Source organism: Triticum urartu, chromosome 3A (genome assembly GCF_056163025.1).
Source record: "Triticum urartu cultivar PI428250 chromosome 3A, HENAU_Tu73, whole genome shotgun sequence".
Lineage (NCBI taxonomy): Eukaryota > Viridiplantae > Streptophyta > Magnoliopsida > Poales > Poaceae > Triticum > Triticum urartu.
Window position 1 is genome coordinate 78118624 of NC_141875.1, and position 12532 is coordinate 78131155.

Sequence of the window (12532 nt, forward strand, 5' to 3'; positions counted from 1 at the left end):
CGCTTCCATCTATCAGTAGATACATGACCATCTACTTATGTATGAGACTTATGTCTATTCTATATATGAGACAAATGACTATGTACTTATGTATGAGACATATGCCTACTCTATTTTAGTACTCTGTTATCCGAACTACAACATCATATTTAGATAGAACATAATACTCGTACAACAAGACAGTATAAACAACTAGATAGAACTACATCTAAATTAACGGTACATACGACTAAACTTACAACATACATCATAAAAACTACATGAAGTCATCATCGTCATCCTCCGTCGATGCAGAACTCTTGCCCTTCGAGGATGCAGAACTCTTACCCTTGGACGATGCAGAACTCTTGCCCTTCGAGGATGCAGTACCCTTGCCCTTGGACGATGCAAAACTCTTGCTCTTTGACGATGCAGAACCCGGAAGCGGCGGCATGAAGATATCATCTTCGTCCTCGCTCTCCTCATTCCATAAAAATGGATGCTTTTTTGCAGTCCTTCTGAAAGTTTCACTCTCCGGCTCCACTACCTTCTTCCACCTTGCATGCAACCTAAGAAGTTCTATACGTACCTCCTCATAGATCCTTTCAGGCCATCCAGACATACGTAATTCATGAGCCAACTCATTCATTATGGTGTCACTACCGGTGAGTTCATCCCATGGAACTATCCTATTGTCCATCCTGAAATCGGTAGCTAGCCTCAGAAGAGTCCTGCTCATCTCAGGGTGAAAACTACGATCAAAAGGATAATGGGACATCTCAACTACACTACACTGGAATGCTTATCCTCATCTGTCTGAAGGGGGTTTTATAGGTAGGGATGAGAAAATGGCGGGAAAGACGGTTGCGGTATGGCAGGAAACGATTGGCAGGAAACGGGTGGCGGGAAAGAGCTGGCGCGAACATATGGCGGGAAACGGGTTGCGGGAAAGAGTTGGCGCGAACATATGGCGGGAAAGAGTTGGCGCGAACATATGGCGGGAAAATATTACGGGCAAAGGGTTGCACGAAATACGTCATAGTTTATAAAAAAAATCCAGGGAGTGTTCGGGAAAAAAATGGTGGCATGCACCAGTCAGCCCACAGCAAGCCAATTAGTCCCTGTCGGCCCGCAGCTGGCCAATTAGTTGCTGTCAGCCCACAGCAGGCCAATTAGGCTCTGTCGGCCCACTACTGGCCGACTGGACCTGAACTGGTGGCCGACAGGCCAATCGGCCAGCAGCTAGCCGATATGGTTTCAGTCGGCCTGCTGCGGGCCGACGGTGTATTATTTTCAAAAATTATTTTTTGAGCGTAATATGTGTGCAAATTAATAAAAAAATGTATTATTTAAAAAAAAATAGCCATTTTCGAGATAGAGGAGCCTTTGAACGGCCGCCGCCGCGGGCGGCGACGAAGAAATGTTGGCCTTCGCCGCCGTTATCTTCTCCCCCGCTCCCGGCACGCTCTCCGGTAGAACAATCCGCTCCCCTTCTGTCTCCCGCCCAATCCTCGCTCGATGCGTTAAGAAAACCACCCCGGAACCACCCCAGTCCATCTTGTTCTCACTGGGATCCGCGCGCTCCTGCCGCCGGCCATGGGTGCCACGTTGCCTCCGCGCGCTCGCCGCCGCCGGCGCCGCTCTCGCGCTCGTGCTCTGTCCTCCGGATATCATCCCTGCCCATGCCTCCTCCATGGGCGAGCGTCTGAAGCCGAGTACCCCGTATCCCTGCGAAGACGTCCGGAGGTATTACGAGGGCATGGAGGGCTTGTCCGGTGACGTGCTGATGGCGAAGCTCGGCGCTGTCGTCTCGCCTCACGCCTCACTGCGCTACAAAGATGTTGGTTTGCCTCTAGCTATCTGCTTTCGTGCTCATTTGGTGAAATACATTTGGGTTGGAATGAGCAGACAATGATTACAAGTGATGTATGGATCTTTAGTAGGTGTGGGAAGCGCTCAAGATTCTGGATGCAGCTGATGCAGACCACCCAGAAGCCTCCTCTGAAGTGTATGCTTCTCTCCAACAGTCTATAACAGTCTAATATATCACTTGCTCTTGGTTACTCACTTGATTTAAGCTGCGGTGCTTTGTTCCAGGATCGAGATATACTCGCAGAGAGCCGTGCCGAAGCTCTTGGCAGGCAAGTCGGATGGATGGAACAGTGAGTTGCGTAATTGCATTCTGAAATTTTGCTCGACTTGTCAAGACAGGATGGGTTCATCTTTTCTTTGCGTTATTTCCTAGCCATATTTTGTGCATTTTTCTGTGTAGGAGAACACCTCTGGCCGCGATCATATGGGCTAACCCGCCGTCCTTCTCTAACCGATCTGCACAACATTCGTCCTGCCGATGCTAATGGTCAGTTGGTTTGTACTGTATAATTGATCCGAAGTACCCCATGAGCATACAGAACTCCTCTTTCAGTACGATAACAGTGCTCCATCAGTGACAGATTTAATGGTTCACGTTTTTGCATGAGGAGAAACAAATGTTTATCTGAATATGCAAATCCTGTTTCAGTGAACTCGTCCAGGGGAAACAAGTATTATGGAGGATGTGCTGCTACGTCAAAAAAATGTTCGAGGCCAGCAAATCGTGAAGCTGCACCTGACACTGAAACAAACAGTGAAAGATGGGCACCTCCTTTTCAGGTATTAAGAACCTTTGTCCAAATAATGAAACACACATGTGTTATCAAGATTGTTCATCCATATTTGTGTCACATTTTATATGACCTAGGATATTCATTTTTAGCAATATGTTCAGTTGCAAGAACTGAGAACTGCACTTATGTGCCATAAATAGGAGGGACTTATTCTAAAAATGGGTTTCAAGTTTCAGATTATATAAATTAGTTGGAATGTCAACTGCAACCAGTGAAAGTCCAATAGCGCATCTGCACATGAATACCACTGGGCTTTGACCATACGTGAAGAGCAATTGTTCTTGTAAGGTTTCACAATTCAGAGTACCAATGTTTCCAGGGTTTTTTTTTTTTTTTTTTACTTTCTTCAGGTGCGTGGAGATGTAGCTAGGTCCCTGATGTACATGGCTGTGAGCTATGGATCCGGACAAAAAGATGCAGCTCCACATTTAGAACTTTCTGATTCGCCAAGTAGTCGTAAGTAGTTCATACATCTGGTGTATTTTTTCATAACATTTCTTTTTGACTAGCTGAGATAAATTAGTAGTATTCTCACCAATCATCTCATTTTGAGCAACACAATGCAGCAGGAGAGGCTCCTAGTGCTTTCTTAAATTAAAAATTAATGTTCATTGTACAGAGGGTCAACAAAAAGGTTACATTGTTAGGGGGTTAGTTGAGCGCGGCGGGGGAGGGAAATAAAACAGAGGAACAAACTAAATTAGCACAAAGCTACAAGAGGATAGTAGGGATGGAAAACCCGGAAACATTGGTCCAGCGGAATCCGTGCCATCCATTCTCAATCCAATGGCCCAGCTTCAATTTTTCTATTTTTGCACCAAAGGGACATTTTCTATACTAGTCGCTCCCGGATGAAGCTGTCCAGGAATTCTCAGCTAGGTGGGAAGGCACTCTATATTTGAGAAGGGCCCAAGTCAATCTTGAGCATAGGAATCCAGGCATGGACTGATGGCTCCACACCATCGAAATTGTAGTTACTAGATGATTTCCTCGCGCGTTGCTGCGGGAATTTAAAGATTAATTTTGGATGAATTTTGTATGAACAAAATTAGATAAATCAAAAGCTAGTATTTTTGGAAGTAATTTTGTGTGAACAAAGAGTATGCTTGTATGGTGTGGGAATTTTGTAGCACTGCATACATATGGAAGGTTAATTCATTGTCGCAGATAGTGTAATGGATACAAAAATTACAGATCAATGTGATTATCCTATAAATACAAACAGTATGTTAAGGATTTGGCATGGCACAGTTGCAAGTAGAAACTCACCAAAGAGTACTAATGAGAGTTTTTCTTGATTACAAACGGATGCGATCACTCTACTGATGATTAATTATAAATTTAAGCAAAATAATTAGTAATTTTAGGTAGAAGCCGTAGTGTAGTTTGTAAGAAGTTGCATTAGTGGTTGATGCTTTAGCGCGTGAGGTCGTCTCATGCATACGGAAATTACCGAAGAAAAAACAGAGAACACCACATCTCGTATGTGTGCTGCATATGAAACATTCGGATTAGTCCATAATGTCAGACCTCTACAATAAGAGTAAGCAAGGTGAACAATACGTAGGATAGATGAATATGTAAAGTGATTATCCTATAAATACGAACAATATGTTAAGGATTTGGCATGGCACAATTGCAAGTAGAAACTGACCAAAGAGTACTGATGAGAGTTTTTCTTGATTACAAACGAACACCATCACTCTACTGATGCTTAATTATAAATTTCAGCAAAATAATTACTAATTTAAGGTAGAAGCTGCAGTTTAGCTTTTAAGAAGTTGCAGGAGTGGTTGACGATTTAGCATGTGAGGTCGTCTCATGCATACGGAAATTACTGAACAAAAAACAGAGAACACCACATCTCATATATGCGAGCTCTACATATGAAACATTCGGATGAGTCCATAATGTCAGGCCTCTACAATAAGAGTAAGCAAGGTGAACAAAACGTAGGATAGATGAATATGTAAAAAATGATCCATGTATTTTGCTGTTGTCAAATGATATGATATATATCAGAATCCTTCCCAAATGATCCATGTATCTTACCAATTAAGAACCCATTTTGGAGCTGTATGAAATAAGGAACAAACTCATACATTTTATTGGCACATCAAAAGCAGCAAGTGAACATATAATACATATTCCTTGCCATGCATATATCTCACTTGATGATGCTATCACAGGGATTACACCACTACAATAGTACATTCATATAAGAAGTGATAAATCATTGATTTTGGGTTCAGAAATCGATGGGCCCATGGACAGGAAGTATGTTTTGCCTCCACCTTGCAGCCTGATACAACACACGCTTCAGAAATCGATTGTCCCATGGGTGTTTCATCTATCATCTGGCAAAAGGATCAAAATAAATCTGATGAAATATCATCAATCGGATAATAAAGAACTCCCAGTCAACTCCAGTGGTGCATCGAGACAAAACTGAAAGTTGCAAGTAGAATTTTACTTTATCAGCCAATAAAGTACCCTGAACGAAAATAACCCTGACACATCCAATGAGAACAATCGTTATGGATATAGCAAGAATCAGCGAATACAGTCCAAGAAAAACTTACTTGATATGATACAAAACAGAATCGCCCGCTTGAGATCACAAAAAAAATCGTCTGAATGTTTCTAGGGTCTAGGCACCAATTACATAATCTAAAAAGCAATCTAATATCTGCCAACCATACGAAATATCCATGGAGGGACGCAGGTTGTACGGTTGCTTCCAGGTGAATCCAAACAAAAACAGTGATGGATGACAACGGCGCAGGCGGAATCAACACTGCATCATCTAGGCTTGGACGGCCAGATCGAGACTCGATACGGCGAGACCGATGGGTTGTCTACGACTCTCGCGAAGCTAGATGTGGAGGGGGGGCAGCCGAAAGAGGAGTAGAGCTATGAAGGGGATCTTGATTTCCATGTTGTATTTATAGATCGAAGCGGGGAGGTCTAGGGATCAGGTTAGTGGATCAGCGCCTGTTCTGTTGCCTAGATCGTAACTGAAGGAAGAAGAAGGCTCGTGTAGGGGAAGGGGCCGGATGGGACAATTAAGAGGAAGCAAGCGACTCGTGGGGAAGGTGCGGGCCTAGGAAGGGGATGTGGCTTCCCGAAAGAATGAGATGGCTAATAGTGGAGAAGACACGCAGTCACAGCATCGACATGCAATTACTAAGTCCAGCTCTTTCTGCTGTTACTGTTGGAGATAGAAGCACCGATTGGAACATGGTAGCTGACGTGGCACATCGCTGATGTGGACAGTGTACATGGTGAGAGAATAGAAAGAAGTGGGGAGCAACTTCTTAAGAATGGTAGATTCCTTATTTTCAAAATGTTCCAAGCAGCAAGGATAATAATCTCCGTAAATAGTGGGTGTGGCCAGGCAGACAGGCACTAGCCGCAGAGTCAAACATGTCTTGCAATGACAGGGAGATGTTCCAATGGATATGAAGGACATTCCATCAAACAGTGCTGAAAGACATTTCTTACAATAGTTCTTAACACAACACCTCTAGTTTACAACAAGTTGACGTTTTCGAAAGACATGTTCTCCAAAACACAAATTTAACACCAATTTCTGTCGTAATAGGAGTATATGTGTGTAATACTCAATAAAATTTACATGTTATGGATGTACCTTTCGAGACAAATCCACACTTATAATTTCAGGGTATTCTGCACAAATATTAAAGAAGACATTGGTGGTCATAGTTATAGAAGTTTGACTAGACCCATGTCCAAAACGACATGTTTTGTGAAATGGGGTCAGTATTCATTAAGGATCTTTATATTCTAGTTATAATATGTAACACCCTCGATGCGACTATAACTCCCACGTGTCGAGGCACGACTTAGAGGCATAATCGCATTGAAGGCATATGTCGCAAGTGAGGTAATCTTCACACAACCCATGTAATACATAAGGAAAAGAGATACATAGTTGGCTTACAATCGCCACTTCACACAAATACATGAATAAAGCATTACATCATCCAAATACACTCATGGTCCGACTACGGAACCAAAATAAAAGAAGAACCCCAAATGCGACAAAGTCCCCGATCGACCCCAACCGGGCTCCACTACTGATCAACTAGAACGAAACAACCCAAAGGACAAGATCTTCCTCGAGCTCTTCCTGAGCTTGGTTGCGTCATCTGCAGGGACTCATCGACACCTGCAAGCTGGTTTTGGAAGTATCTGTGAGCCACAGGGACTCAGCAATCTCGCACCCTAGCGATCAAGACTATTTAAGCTTATGGGTAAGGTAAAAGGTATGAGGTGGAGCTGCAGCAAGCGACTAGCATATATGGTGGCTAACATACGCAAATGAGAGCGAGAAGAGAAGGCAAAGCACGGTCGATAAAAGTATGATCAAGAAGTGATCCTATAGCAACCTACGTCAAGCATAACTCCAACAACCGTGTTCACTTCCCGGACACCGCCGGAAAGAGACCATCACGGTTACACACGCGGTTGATTCATTTTAATTAAGGTCGACTTCAGGTTTCTACAACCGGACATTAACAAATTCTCATCTGCCCATAACCACGGGCACGGCTTTCGAAAGTTCAAATCCCTCTGGGGGTGTCCCAACTTAGCCCATCACAAGCTCTCACGGTCAACGAAGGAATAGACCTCCACCCGAGACGTTCCGATCAGACTCGGTATCCCGGTACAACAAGACATTTCGACAGGGTAAAACTAAACCAGCAACACCGCCCGAATGTGCCGACAAATCCCGATAGGAGCTGCACATATCTCTTTCTCAGGGCACACTCAGATGAGACATCCTACGAGTAAAACCAACCCTCAAGTTGCCCCGAGGTGGCCCCGCAGTCTACTCGGTCGGACCAACACTCAGAGGAGCACTGGCCCGGGGGGGTTAAAATAAAGATGACCCTTGAGTCTGCAGAACCCAAGGGGAAGAAAAGGCTAGGTGGCGAATGGTAAAACCAATGTTGGGCAATGCTGGAAGAGCTTTACTTAAGGCGAACTGTCAAGGGGTTCCCATTATAGCCCAACCGCGTAAGGAACGCAAAATCCGGAAACATAACACCGATATGACGGAAACTAGGGCGGCAAGAGTGGAACAAAACACCAGGCATAAGGCCGAGCCTTCCACCCTTTACCAAGTATATAGATGCATTAATTAAATAAGATATATAGTGATATCCCAACAAGTAAACAATGTTCCAACAAGGAACGATCTCCGTGTTCCAACAAGGAACAAACTTCAATCTTCACCTGCAACTAACAACGCTATAAGAGGGGCTGAGCAAAGCGGTAACATAGCCAAACAACGGTTTGCTAGGACATGGTGGGTTAGAGGTTTGACATGGCAATTTGGGAGGCTTGAAAGCAAATGGTAGGCATCGTCGCATTGGCATAGCAAAAAAGCGAGCATCTAGCAAAGCAAAAATAGAAGTGATTTCGAGGGTATGACCATCTTTCCTGAAATCCCGCAAGGAATAAGAATGAGTCCATGAAGAAGACAAACGGACGTAGTCGAACGGATCCTCGCAAACGCGACGTTACCGGAACCAAACCGAAGAAGCAACACCGGAAAGAAGCAAACAACATAGTAAACAACCACCACATAAGCATGGCACGATGCGCAAACAAGTATGATGCATGTCTGGTTTAATGATACATGGCATGGCATGGCAAAGTGCACAAACAATCCTACAGATTAAGTGGAGCTCAATATGCAACTCCGTTGCATATTGACGAAACACCACATGACTTATTTAGTTCTCTCTCGTTTATGTACCCAACAAGATTAAATGTTGTTAGCATGGCAAGAGGTGAAGCAAATGAAAACTACCTATCTAGTCAAGTTTAAATGAGGCCGGAAACAACGAACAACAATTTCCGGAAACTCCTCATATGCATATTTTAAAGTTTGGTACTGTTCTGCCCTAAACACACTTTTAGGGTTGTTAAACATGCAAAACAAGTCCACCAAGTTAAACTAGACATTTTTCTACCCCATTTACATATAAAGTTTATTAAAATCCGAGCTACGGTTATTTAGTTATGAATTAAAGCATTTTAACATGGCATAGGAGCAAATTTAAACAAACATCATTTTAAACATCTTAAACATGGGTGAAAGTTGCAAATTATTAAACTAGACAAAATTCTAGACATATTACATATAGAGATCATTTTAATCCGGTGCACAGTTAATGAGTTGTTATATGCATGAAGTTTAGGGGCTAAACTGCAAAACTGCTGCTCTCTGGATAAATGCTAAAACGCAGAACTGGGAAAAAAACAGAAATGGGCCAAAACTGAGGCTGACCGGGCCTCACCAGAGGGGCTCACCCCACGCGGTGGAGAGGAAAGGAGGGCGGCTGGGCCTTGGAAGAAAAAGGCCTTTCCAGGCGGTTCAGGACGCGGTCAACGGGGAGCGGGCGACGTTGGTCTCTGTTCGATCTGAAGGCAGAAGCAGCAGCACACCCATGGCGATGCAGAGGACGACGGCAGGAGTTCCAGCGATGGGGTCGGCGGAAAACAGCGGGAATGGGCGGATCGAGGTGCGTGACGACGTTCTCCGGCGAGGTGGCGCTCCGGTGGACGTGCTCGCGGGGGCGAGGGAGTCCGGCCTAGTTCTGCAGGTCCATGGCGCGGGGCAGGGCATGGAGGAGCTCCTCTCCTCCGGATCGAACTGAAAGGGGAAGGCAACGGGGTGCTGGTATCTGACGAGGCCGGTCGAAGACAGCGGCCTCAGGCAGGGGAGCTCGAACGGCGGCGGCGGGGAGGAGCTCGAACGGCGGCGGCGGGGAAGAGAGACAACTTCAGGTGCTCACCTGTTCGAGGCAACAGAGAGACAAGGAGATAGCGTGAGGGGGAGAAAAGAATAAAAAGCAAGAAGATAGAGGAAGAGGAAGGCGTAGCTCAGGCGAAGAAGCTTCGGTGGCGAGGCAGATCAGCCGAGGAGACGGGCGCGCGAGGAGGAGCTCGGGCAGGGGATCCAGGGGCGCTGTCCTGTTGGAGCTCGAGGGAGGCAGCGGATCGATGGGTTGGTCGCTGGCTGAAATCGAAGGGAAGCAGAGGTTGACGCTGGTTCGCAGAACGAGGGGCTAGTGGATCGGATCTGGGAGGATCCCAAGGTGGATGAGGGAGGCTGCGGCGGGTGAGGAGATGGATGGGACAGATCCCTAGATTTTAGGGTTTGGTCTCCAATTAGACTAGGGGTTATATATATAAGGAAAGAGGGGAGTTTGGATCATCTGATTGAAATCCGACGATCGAGAATAAATGGCTAGGAAATCCAAATGAGAAAATGGTGATGTTTTGTAGACGTTTGGGGATGTTCCGGACACGACTGTGATGACAGTCCGGTTCGGGTCCGGGACAGCTTTTCGGACGCGCGCGCGAGGAGGGGTGCGGGCTGACGAGAGAGGTTAGGTTGGACCTGCCGGTAGGTAGTGAGCTGTGTAGACGGTCTCGAGCTGAGAGAAAGAGAAGAGAGGGTGGCCCAGCGACTGTTTCCGGAGACCGAAAACGTCCGACGTTTTGACCGACTATATTGTCGCTATAGTTAACGGTTGGGCTATCAAACGAACTCCGAATGCGATGAAACTTGACAGACGGTCTGTCTACACTATAATAAGACCGCACACCAAATTTCAACCCAATCCGAGAACATTTTCCGGCCACTTATAAAATAATATTTCGGACATGTCGCGGGCGCGTGCAGGTGTGGTTAGGCTCAGAACGGACAACGGAGAGGACAAGGAGACCGGGACAGATGCAAGTTTTGAAAACATGATGATGCAATGCACATGATGACATGACACGATGCAACACGCAAGCAAAAGACATGGCAACAACAGCGAATAACTGGAGGACACTTGGCACATCGGTCTCGGGGCGTTACATAATACTTCTTGTACCACACGCCACAATGAACATAAATTGAAGGATTAAACCAAATAACACATGAAAACACAAGTAATTCAATTCCTAATTTGTTGAAAAACAACTCTCCATTACAATTCTTGTTTTCAAATTCAATACATGGTTTTACCTAGGCACCAAAATGTTCATTCTTTTATATTAAATTCTATAAGAATATTTAAAAAATCAAACATGTGCATGCGTTTGATATATTTAGGGTTAACTAATGCACCCGGGAGCCATTTTGTTGCGGCCCATCAGTTATATAGCTATATTCATGTTGTGTAGTTCTTGCCACACTTTAGCTAATATTAAGCATATATAATCACCCTACATGATTGTATTGTCCTGTGCCTGATCATAAAGCATTCAAATACACCACAAAAGATTGAAAAACACAGCATAGAACATTCCTTATTGCTCTTTTCAGTAAATCTCAAATTAAAAAGCACTTACTGAGCATAGAACATGACAAGACCTAAATAATTACCTAATTATTTACTCTTACAATATTGATTAATCCAACTAAAATTAGGAATTGCCTGGTTATAGCTAGATGGCTGCACAAGATCATTCAGATTTCTAGGTAGTGGTGATTTTTGTATTGGTATAGATATAGATAAGAGATATATTGGCCTGGCACACACATGTATTATTAGCTGCATACATGATATATGTCAATTATTTCGTACTTCAGTCACATTGCATTGCTTCTTTAGTAATGCCAAATATTTGTTGCTTGCTTATTTAGAAAGGAGGAGGATGGGTCTCCTTTCAGCTCTTCTACAATGGAATGAACTAGATCCACCATCGAGATCAGAGCAACGTCGGAATGATAGAGTTTGTAGCCTTTACCAGCACAACCGAAATCCTTTTGTTGATCATCCAGAGTATGCTAATCTTGTATGGAGGAACACACCTAGCAAAATTCCAAGTGTGATGGAAAAAATATTGAAAGGCTTGGGGCAATGAGTTTCACTACAAAAACAAAGGGAAATATGAGAATGAGGTGCGCGGCCATTGGTTGACCCTATTTTCTTTGGTATTTCTTGTTTTTGTTTGATTATAGCTCCTTGAAATGAACGGTAAACGCACTTGCAGGTGACAAAAAAATTACTAGTTATGTGATGCAACATACTATAGTTCAAAGAAATTATAAAGGGAAACCTATGGGCAATCTAATCACAGAGGCCACCACCTCTGCCAATGTTCGTTTTGAAGGTTTTCCGGACACAAAATTCATCTAGAGGAGGGTTTACACTAAACCCTAAACCCTGATCTCCGAGGAGGGTTCCTCTGCGTTGACACTGTTACCACAACGTTCATCACTGCCTTCATGCTTTCTCAATGTGACTAGACCATATATAGACACATAGGGTGAATGAGAATTAGATGATGCAGCCCGGCCGAGCCCGAAAGGGGCTCGTGAAGCTCCCGTCGCCGCGCTATAGTAGGTGTGCCGCCGTCTCCGCAACCCCCACACAAGCCACTCCTCCGCTCGCCGGAGCCATCACATGTGAGATCGGGCTAGGCCCGCCTAGACCTAGATCTGGGCTAGGAGGGCGCCGCCATCAACCACCGCGCCAGCTCGTCGCCAAGTAGCCGTGCCGCCGCCTCCTGACCACCCGGAGCAGCCGTCATCGCCGGAACCACCACCGACCGAATAGCACCGCTGCCAGCGGCCACCACCCGAGCTGGGGCGCCACGCGCGGGGAATGACGAGGCCGCCGCCGCCGCCGACGCCACGCAGGCAGGGCCCGGGGCGCAGGCCGGCTGCGGCGGTAGGAGGGTTAGGGGGAGGGGGCGCTGGGTGGAGGGAAGAGTAGCCCCCGGTCGCATTGCTTGGGGAGGGGCGACGCGGGGGACAAAGATCCTTTCTGGGCGTTGTTCATCCACACATCTTCATTGTTGCTTTCTATAGTCAAATTTGCTAGCTCTCACCAAAGTCTCATCAAGCTCCTATA

The 12532-nt window shown here is 45.3% G+C and overlaps 1 protein-coding gene across 3 annotated transcripts; it reads left to right on the top strand.

Moving 5' to 3' along the window:
- The first annotated feature begins 1349 nt into the window (after positions 1 to 1349).
- On the top strand, positions 1350 to 11561 carry LOC147978659 (uncharacterized). 3 transcript variants are annotated; one of them, XM_087546443.1, is made up of 7 exons: positions 1350 to 1819; positions 1923 to 1987; positions 2077 to 2120; positions 2252 to 2338; positions 2501 to 2631; positions 2996 to 3101; positions 11320 to 11561. In XM_087546443.1, the coding sequence occupies exons 1-7, from the start codon at positions 1400 to 1402 to the stop codon at positions 11538 to 11540; spliced, it is 1074 nt and encodes a 357-aa protein (XP_087402569.1). In that variant the 5' UTR covers positions 1350 to 1399; the 3' UTR covers positions 11541 to 11561. The 3 variants fall into 3 exon arrangements, with proteins under 3 accessions (XP_087402569.1, XP_087402568.1, XP_087402570.1); XM_087546442.1 differs by having other exon boundaries at positions 2077 to 2141; positions 11320 to 11557; XM_087546444.1 differs by lacking the exon at positions 11320 to 11561 and adding an exon at positions 3265 to 3728 and having other exon boundaries at positions 2077 to 2141.
- Positions 11562 to 12532: the final 971 nt, after the last annotated feature.

Coding starts and splice junctions, on each gene's coding strand:
- LOC147978659 (XM_087546442.1), top strand. CDS start 1,400: ATGTTGGCCTTCGCCGCCGTTATCTTCTCCCCCGCTCCCGGCACGCTC. Junction 1,988..2,076: donor CCAGAAGCCTCCTCTGAAGT/GTATGCTTCTCT, acceptor GCTTTGTTCCAG/GATCGAGATATACTCGCAGA. Junction 2,142..2,251: donor CAAGTCGGATGGATGGAACA/GTGAGTTGCGTA, acceptor TTTTCTGTGTAG/GAGAACACCTCTGGCCGCGA.